The sequence below is a fragment of the Echinops telfairi genome, unplaced genomic scaffold, assembly GCF_000313985.2.
Source record: "Echinops telfairi isolate 266 unplaced genomic scaffold, ASM31398v2 ScPeMD7_70;HRSCAF=299, whole genome shotgun sequence".
NCBI lineage: Eukaryota > Metazoa > Chordata > Mammalia > Afrosoricida > Tenrecidae > Echinops > Echinops telfairi.
The window spans coordinates 52,399,309-52,409,719 of NW_022103968.1; the positions used below are offsets into that span (position 1 = coordinate 52,399,309).

A 10,411-nucleotide genomic window follows, 5' to 3' on the forward strand; every position below is an offset into this window, starting at 1 on the left:
AAAAAAATCATGATAGAGCAAACTTTTCAATATAGACAGCCTCATTAATACTGAATTTTCCTCTTCAATCAAGCTCCCATATGGCTGTCTCCAGTACTGTTCCTTAGTGCACTTATTTTCACGTGACCAGAAAGCCTTTTGAATTCTGGAATTATTAGCCAGTCTATGTTCTCTGTGCCTATAAAGTCTCTCTTTAGTAATATTTTGGGAAATCTGTTAGCATTCTTTTACTGTACATTGATTAAAGTTAGGTTTTACATAAGGCACTACCAGTAATGGATATAGAGTTGCTCATAAATGCTTATTATGGTGGAAGAAATACATCTGTATAAAGCTAAATAACACAATGTGCAGAGTTTAAGTTACATTAGAGAGAAAAATCAGAGAAAAACATTATCTGGCATATAATATCAGGCTTACAATTTTACTGTTCTTGGAATAACTGCTAAAATCCACCAGGTGGTGGAATAAAATGAGCTACAGTGCAGTTTAGCATTCATATTTTCCTCGTTGGAGATGTAATTTCACAGAGAAAGCCACAATTACACAGCCACATTTTTATTAGTCTATTCATGAGTTTTCTATTGTATATTTAATGTGTACAAATCAGAATGTATGTATTGAAAGGCTCAACATTTTAAACCACCTTATAGCCTTTCTAGTGCAGGGCAGTGTAAAAACAAAAAAGAGCTGTGGATTAAAATAGGTCTAAGAATGCGGTTTTAAATAAAAGAAAATAAAAACCCAGAGGTAAACCCTCCTAAAACATGATTATCTTAAGCTTGGAGGTTTTAGTAGGAAATGAGACAATATTACGTGTCTTAGCTAGAATTACTGTTGTCCAAAGGTTAAGATTATTGTATTTTCCTTCATAATAGATCTTATGTGACCTAGATTTCTTCCAACCAGAAAATGTTTAAGTCAAATAAAATTTATCTGAATATCTAAATAATTAATTTTACATGTGTCCCTTTATTATTAACAATGAGAGCAATCTTATGTATATTAAAACATATCAAAATTATTTTTAACATGAGTCTAAATTAGGTTCAAATGACTTAAGTAACAAGATTAATCACTAGCCAAACTATCAGAAGATACCAGGTTCCGCTAAGTCCTGTTGTTCTTCCTGCTGGATTTTCTTACGATGCCACATGTGACGGAAATGACCTCAGACAGTCAGCGACTAGCCCGGGTGGCCTGCCTGTGAACAGAAAGAGAACAAGCCCACTCCATCAGGTTGACTCAACTCAGAGGGACTCTGAATTTTCCAGCCATTCCAATACATTTTATTTCATTTAAAATTTCTCTGCTTGGAAAAAAAAAATAGGCCAGAGAAGAATTATATTTAAAAAAAATACACAAATCTTAACCTTTGGACAACAGGGTATCTGAGGCTGTAAATCTTTTAAGGAATAGACAGTCTCATCAGGTTGTGGGTCTGAACCACTGTCTTGGTGGTTAATACTCCACCTTTTACCTGGCACCGCCCCCCCCCCCCACCCCCGCCAGGCTCCTTGGATATTCTGAGACCTGTGGAATTCTAAAACAAAGTGAAAGAATGAACGGCTGTCCTAGAGGAATTTATAAGCTAGTGGAATTGGCCCATCTACACATTGTCATCGATTTAATCCTGACTCTAAGCAACCTTATAGAGTGTTTCCAAGACTGTAAATCTAGCCTCACCTCTCACCTGCAATTACTGGTGAACCACCAACCTTGAGGTTAGCATCCCAAGGCCTAACCTACAGCTCCCCCGAACCCCTTAATGGAATTAACAGGTCATGAATAATTATACTCAGGGCTAATTATATATTTTTTAAATGTAACTGTGTTCGTTTGGGTAGACTAGAGAAACAAATTCATAGACACTCATATGTGTATAAGAAAGAGCTTTATATCAACGAGTAATTTTATATTAAGAAAACACCCTATCCCAGTCCATATCAAGCCATAATTCTATCATTTGCCCATATGCCCAATACTAGTCTATAAAGTCCTCTTCAGGCACACATAACACATGCAATGATGCCAAATGTAGGAAGGTCACAGGCCAGTGGGTGGAAAGTCTTGTGAAAGCAGTGGCGGTGGAAGCATTTCAGCACTGGGGTGGGTCTCCACATGGCTCCTCCAGCTCCAAGGCTCTGGCTCCTTCAGTGTAGCTCCATGTGGCTTGTCAATAGGAATATCAAGCAGGGAGTGTGTATGTCCCTCCAGCTCCAGGGAGGAAGACAGGAGTTCCCAGAATCTTCAGGAGGTCATGCCCACACAGAGGCATCATTGGCTATGATCTGATTGACAGGCTAGACTCCACCCCTTCCTCAAGATGCCGGTAGATTATGTAACTGTCACAGTAACCAACAACTATTGGAGCAAATGTATAGCTATAAACTACCCTTTTATAAAACAGTGTATTTGATTCAATTTACATGCATCTCAGTGCCTACTAAGTTCAAGATATTATATTAGCTATGAAAATATTTTTTCTCCTTAATGAGTTTAAAATAAAATTGCCTGACCTAGGTTAGGTTAATTTGTTAATGCTATATTAAAAAAGATGGCTAATAAGTAGCATACGTTATTTCTAAACTGGATTTTAAAAAAATAAATGATAACCTACTATTAAGTTACAAACATTAAGCCAATTACTGTTGTCAATGAGTATTACGTTTGGGGTTTTCCCAGACTGGAAAAGGAAATAAAATTTGGGATGCAGTCTGGTTAACAATAGCAAAGCATTTTCTTGCTGTCCTTATTTAGGGAAGCCCATTCACATGGAAGGATAAAAAATACTCACCTCTTCTCCCTGCAGGCCCATAATGTTTTGCTTTGTTTTAATTTACATTTTATTTATTTCAAAACCACTTTATTGGGAGCTAATACAGATATCATATTATTCCATAATTTAATCACATCAAGCATCCAGTCAGTTTTAAAACATTCTCTTCTTCTTTGAACTCCTTAATATTAGCTCCATGTTTATACCCCCTCCCTCACTGCACCTTCCAGGAATCATTCTACTTGCTGACTCATATGTTCATCAATCCTGGGTTTTATATGCTGAAACACATAGAACAAAACTCAAGAGAGTTACCCCAGTGACAAAATACATCCGAGATCAACCCCAATATGAAAACAAAATACGAAAAATACAGAAAATGTTGAGGTACAAACTGACAAGGTTTAATCATTCAAGTCAGACTTATCCTTCTGATCTCCTGTAGCCATCTCTCCAATGCTCTATGTTTGTGACCAGTTTCTGCCCCTCCCTCTGTTGTGGGCAGAGGGAAGTCAGAGGCGCATTTCCTGTGGAGCTCTTACAAATGTAGCTTGGGGTCCCACTGTCTTCCAGAGACTTCTGTAAGCCAGAATAGGCTCCAATACGATTCCCTCCTTCAGTTTTGGGTTTTAGGAGTTGCAATCTTTTAATCACTGATATTGCTGTGTCCTTTCCATGATGAGTTAGTTCACATCTCACTTTTTTGGGAACCAAGCCTTTAAGACCTCAGACATTATTTTATCTGATAGCTGAGCACTATCTAATTTCTTCACTAGACTTCACCCATACCTCTGTGTCCCCTTCCTGAGGGCAAGTATTGAACAGGGCCAGGAAGTAAGAACTAATAGTTCTTAAATTAGAGCTGGGATTTAGTGTGAGTCCAAACCCCATTCTTGGATCTGTGTTTTTGGTTTTTTTGTTTGTTTTTTATTAATCTGCCTTTGGCTTCCTTTAAAAACACCCTTGTTAATTTATGGTACAGAGATCATCACCCTGGAGCATGGAGATCTTCAGTTAATATTGTCATTGATTAGCCCCTGGTACTAATTTTTTCAATGCTATCAAGAGAGGGATATTGGGCAAATGGAGGTTAACTCCATTTGACAATACCTGAATTATTCACTTGTACAGAATAAATCCTTTTGTGGCTGGACACTACACAAACAACCAGAGTTGGTGGTCAGAGAAAAATTATAATAATGTTCACTGAGAATGTCAGTCACTGTTTTTCCGGAATAATATATATCATAATGCAGCATAAAGGGCATTGATGTAGTAAGTCAATGATTGTCTGCCTACTGACAGTTCAATACCCTGCTTCTTCAAACACCATGATTTCTCAAGTCCTCAGGTTACAGGTGTGTTTGAGGTAGAGTCCCCAGTTCAGCTAATGGAGTTTCCACATCGGATCTCTCTGGCAGTTGGCCTGTGTCCCCAGGGTGCGCCCAGGAACTAGGGCCAGTGTGGCTTATTTGGTGCATATTACCATGGATCCTCCCCCTTGGGTCCTTAATCTTTGATTTTTGTGACACTGCAGTTTCCTCTCCTCTCAATTTCCCAGTCTATTCTTGCTTCTCTCATCCGAAGCTTTACTCTTTGTGCCCTGGTAATTTCATTCATTGCTGCACTTGGAGTTGACTCCTACACCCACCGACATCTTTACATTTGACCCCAGCATTTCCAATAACTTCTAAGTGCTTATTCTTTGCTATGCATCTTCCACTTTAAGCCCAACCACTAAAAACCAAACTGATCATCTTGCTTTCTTAAGAACAACATCATCTTCCAACACTCCTATATCTGTTGATGTAACTAGACCACCACTTACAGTTTTTATGCAAATCATGCTCTGATTAAAAAGCATGAGCTGAGGCATGAGTGGGCTTTGGACTGACCTCTATTCCCAAGTGGTGCACTCAGGAACAGGACTAGGTCTGTCTTGGGCCTGGGAGCCTTTTAGTACTTCCTCCACCCAGAGAGAATGCTGTCTTTGAATTCACAGAAAGGGACATACAATATATCTTATTAAAGACCATGATAACCAACACTAGGTCTGTCAGCCAGCTGTTTCAGACTCTTTGCTCATTCTTTCCTCTTATAAATGAATTGACGTAGAGTCAACTCAGGGAAATATCTCCAGGCCTTTCTCCCAAGACACAACTGGCTAGACTCAATCCTTTACCTTCAGGTTAACAGCTGGAAGGCATTAACCATTTGTACCTCCCAGGGACCCCTTTCCCACTTTTAGTCCCTCATATAGACATTGTTTCATCTGCAGTGATTCTACATTCTACATAGTCAGGAACCCAGTAAAAGCAAATGCCTTTCTCCTGATACATTTTAATAACCTATTTATTGAACTCTACCAGTTACTTTTCTCTGTTACTGCCTTGATTTCACCCTGCTGCCAAGTTCACCTTTCCTAAAACACAATCTTGAATGTGTCATTTTGCTGCTCAAAAATTTCACCGATTTCCAATTACCTGTGTTATTAAGAACAAACTCCTCAGCCTGACAATCTTCAATGAACCACAATCTAAAATATTTGCACATTAGCCCTGAAGGTGTAGTGGTTACACATTGGGCTGCTAACTTCAAAGTCAGTAGTTCAAAACCACCAGCTGCTCCTTCCGAGAAAGATGAGGTCTTCTACGCCATTAGAGAGTTAGACGCTTGGAAATCCACACAGCTAGCTCTGCCCTATTCCAACAGGTCACTATGAGTTCTGATCGACTCGATTGCAGTGAGTTTGTTTGATTGGTTGGTTTGTAAGTACTTGGTACTTATTAAAATTTAAGATCTTCCATAATGTATCCCCAGCCTCCATTTCCCACCTAGGACCCACTAGACATGTGTACATCTCTGTGGACTGTCTGCTATTTAGAAAATAAGCCCCAGACCCCAGCTGTCCTGTCTTGCTAACCTTGCTGTTGCCAATTCATCAACCTGGGACATTATCCACCCTGAGTTTCACAAGGGTAACTTCTCTATAGACTTCTTGTTCTGTCTCTGAACCAAGACCTTTCTTTAAGGCTAAGTGACATATTGACTATGGCTTCCTTGTCCCACATAATTTTCTTTTCTTGCTCTTAAATCACTTCTTGAGAGTAGCAAGTATTTCTAATGATTTTTTGTTGGCAGTGGTGGTGTTTGTTTTCTTTGCCTCCTCTAGTACCTCCAGAGGAGCCCTGGTGGCTCTCTCAGGTAAGCAATGGGTTGCTAACTGCAAGGTTCGACGTTCAAACCCACTAGCTCTCCTCGGGAGATGGATGGAGCTGTTCATTCTCATAAACTTTTATGGCCTCAGAAACCCTAAATATAGGGTCAACATGAGTCCAAATCCACTTGATGGCAGTCTGGATTTCATATGCCTCCAGATCAATGAGGAATATGTAATAATTTGGTAAATATGTAATTAATTTGGTAAATACTTATTGAATTGAAAACCGGTATTACATATGCTCCAAAACCAGATTGGCTCACCATTTGACACTTCAGAAGAGAGCTTCCACTATATAAAATGGGAAACAAAAACCGCTTATCTAGAGTTCGATTGTATTTACATTTTTTTCTGACTGCAACTAGACCACAAAAGACCAAATTTTCATATCAGTGGGATTAATACATTAAACATGATGGAAATAACTAATGGTACCTTTTTCTTATAGAGGGATACTGAATCCAATGAGCATGAGGAAATCCTTTCTCCTGATTTTCTCTCAATTGACCAGATCACTGAATTGCTAACAGCGGACCCAAATGGAGTTCAACAGTAAGCACTTCAGTATTCCAATGTGATACAGAAAGATGTTCATTTTGCATCTATAAATGATCTCATCATGTGGTCATTATCATGCACATCAAGCCTTTTTTTTTCCTTTCAAAATGTTTGCTATTATTTTGTGTACTGAGTCAAAATTGACTGGATGGCAGTATGAGGAGGATATCTATATCTATAATCTATCTATCTGTCTGTCTGTCTATCTATCTATCTATCTATCTGTCTATCCATCCACAATCTGGAGCACAAGAAAGTCTCAAATAAATGGCATTTTGTGTGTGTGAAGTTCTATAGTCTTCTTCATAGGAGAAACTTTTAAACTAACTTGCTAATGTGAACTAAGAGTAGAGATTTTCTGTTAAAAATATCCTTGAGTGTATGCCATCTTCTTGCCTCTTTCATTCATAAAACTTGCACAAAATCCTAAAGGGCCCTCTGCCCCCTCTCAGAAAGAGTGTTCCTATAATACTAATAATTTATGCATCCTATTATTTTAGAGATCCCTCAATACTGGTCACCTTAAGTCAGCCAGCCCTACTCATGCAAGCTACTTTAAAAGGTTTGTAGAACTTAATCTACAGGCAGTAATTCTAATATAGTATATAAGCAGTGATACCACACTGATTAACTAGCCCGCCACTAGCCAAAAAGGCAAGTAGTCCAAGCCGAGCAGTGCCTCATTGGGAGAAGGATGTGACCATTGGCTCCTGTGAAGATCACCTCTTCGGACACTCTTTGCCTGACAGGGTCGAGGTACACATGCACATGGCATTCTCAAGGACATTTTCTCTCTGCAGCACAACATTTATTTAGAATCCTACTCAGATATAATCATACAATTTCCCGAAAGGTGTTTTTAGTGGTCATCTGCTTTAAGATGATCTCACTCTCATAATGAAAGCCTGATTGGCCATAATGTGAGGAGAGTGCGGATGATGGGATATGCTGGCTGTAAGGCCCAGCGGGAAAGTCCTGGGACATAAGCAGGGTGTTGTGAGCCATAATGGGCAAATCGAAAATGACTGTCAGTGGTCATCATTTGAAAATCTGACAAATATTAGGAAACAGAGGCAGTTTTGTACTGAGAAGGGAATATGACAGATGTACAGGCTGAAAGAGAACTCTGAGAGGGGAAGGCATATCAAGAACAGGTGCTAACACTGACGCATTTCCTAAAGATGCTTGCACCACCAGTGCCTGCAAACCCTGCTAGAAATCTGAATCCAGCCTTAGTCTGCTTAATACCAACCACTCTCTATGGGTCATTCTGTACCTTAAAGAGTTTCACATATTTTGAACAGCTATTTCATAATGATCATACCATTTTTATACAACAGAATGTGCACTGGGAATTCCGATGTGTAACATGAGAATTAGTTATTAAAATGCATTTGTTGGGCTAACAGCACTGATTATGCCTTTAAATACGTTTCCTCCATTTTCAGGTTATCCCAAATGTCTGGTCACTGTCAGTCAAAATGACAGTTGGCTAAAAATACTAATAGGCAAAAGAACACAATGCACAATGACAAAATAGTTTATATAATTTCCTATATGGTTTAAACACGACCATATTAAATAAAATATATTATAAACAAGTCCATCCTAAGGTTTTTCTTACGATGTTTTAAGACCTATTGTGTATCAGACCTGTGTGACAGTATTATTTTTCTCTTGCTGGTAAATATCTGACTTCTAGAAATATTTTTATCCTTAGCGGTGAATTTACATAAAAGTGAAAGAGACACAGGAGGATACTCCGATTAGCAACCGAGAAGTGGCCAGGTTCACAACAGATTGACCTATCAGACTGCTTCATTAATACAGAAAAATTGCTTGAAATAATCTCAACTTTTAGGACATTAATTTTAGATCAAAGCCACCAGTGTTGCAAAGGTGCCCTTGCCTTGCAAAGAAATGTTTGAGGTACTTACTGTGACTTTTAGATCAGTAATCCTGAAATATTTGCAACCACTCATTCACTTTCATTTAAAAATAGCTTTATTGTATATGGGGATTATATACTTTTCAAAATGACAGAATTGTAAGTTAGGTCTCTTGTCACCAAGTGACAGAAATATGCCAGACCATGCTGCCTACAAAGCTAGAGACTTACTTAAATAAATTATAAGATTTCAGCACATCTCCCTAGCACTTAAAATTAAAAGTTTCTCTCTATGAAAGCAACCAGACAAATGAATCATTAAAGTATCAGTAAAACATATTTCTAGAGTACACTTTAAGCAAAGTTAAATGTCTGGATACATTTTCCACAATCTACTAACTGATATCAACCATTCAAACGTCAATGTAAGCCTGACTTTATTTACAGATCCACCTCAATTTCTCTTTTAAGAAGAGGATATGGATTAAATTGAAATCAATTGTATAAACACCGAAATAACACTGAGGGCTCTTTTTATAACCTTTCCCTAACTGGGCTTCCATGAGTTGCTCAGTTGTTGCCTTAGGCTTGTTTCTGCATGTCATCATATTCAGGAATAAAATGCACTTCAATTTCAAAGGCATGCAAGAACAATTTATTATTTTTGCTGAAATTCTTGGTGACACAAAGTAGTTACATCACCAGTCACTGTAGAAAAATTTCCAATAACACTCTTTCTCTTCCCTGTACTCTCTCACCCTACAGTGTGACTATCTCTTCCTTTCTCCTGCTCTGTCTTCCCTTGTCACCAGAGAAAAGATGTTTACAAATTTTCCAGTAACGTGTGGAAAGGTTGCATTAAAACTGTAGTCGTATATTGCTCCAAATTCCTTCCTGTAGTTCAAATTCAAAGTCCAAACCAGACGCAAATCCCACCGTCTAGTTGATTCCCACTGGTAGTTACCCTACAGGGTAACAAATCTTCTGAGGCTGCAAATCTTCACAGAAGCAGCCAGCTTCATCTTCCTCCCTGAGAGAAGCTGGTGGGATTGAATCACAGCCCAACGTTTATTCCACAGCACCACCAGGGCCCCATCACATTGAAAAAGAAGTTTCAATGGTACTGAGTAAGAGATGAAAGGGGGGAGTGGAGACTATCAAATGCTGGGAAAGTCAAAGAGATTTCACCAAAAGAGTTTGCCTTCCTTCAAATATTATTAAAGATGGGGCAGATATGTGTGTGTGTTTGTGCAGAAAATTAAAAAGCAAAGAACACATGCATATATTCGGGTCCAATATTTAATTAAAAAGATATAGCTTGCAGAAAGCATATGAAGAGTATACTTAAAAGAAAGACCAAAAAAAAAAGAAACAAAGACAAATTGCTAGAAATAGAGAAAAAAAATTCCAAAGAGCTGCTAATTAAAGAAGGCATAAATTCCAGGCAACAAGGGATTAAAGAAGAGCTGATGAAATATGAAAATAAGAACTTTTTATAATTAAAATAAGAAACTAAAAGAATAAAACCAATACAGAATTTACACTCCCTCCAAATTAAGTGATCAAGATGAAACTTAAGATGTATACAAAATACACAGATGAAAGCAGTTAGAAATGCAGAATACACGTCATGATCCCCATGTGGGGCAATCAGTTCGTGCACTGCCACTGAAATGAAGGATCGTGGTTCGAATCCACTAAGCAGTGCCATGGAATAGAGGCCTGGGTATCTGCTCTAAGAAATAGTTCAGTCAGGACACCCCTATGAAACAGTTCTATTCTGGCATACACAGTGTTGCCATGGGTTGGAATCACTTGACAATAAAGGTTTACATTATGGATTGTAGTATTAAATAAAATTGTCTCTGGGGGGTGAGGTGCCAGCCCCACCCAGTCCTAGAACTCACTGGTTCAGTAATACTACTTCTGGGTTCAGTAATGCACAATTGTACGGTTGAGATATATA

At 38.4% G+C, this 10,411-nt stretch overlaps 1 protein-coding gene across 2 annotated transcripts in view; it reads left to right on the forward strand.

Annotated features, from left to right (window-relative positions):
* CABCOCO1 (ciliary associated calcium binding coiled-coil 1) overlaps positions 1 to 10,411 on the forward strand; it is a 171,544-nt gene that overhangs the window by 9,843 nt on the left and 151,290 nt on the right. For both annotated transcript variants that reach the window (XM_045291489.1, XM_045291490.1), the window contains exon 2: positions 6,448 to 6,551. In XM_045291489.1, the coding sequence (XP_045147424.1) occupies positions 6,448 to 6,551 (104 nt within the window). The remainder of the gene's footprint in view (positions 1 to 6,447; positions 6,552 to 10,411) is intronic.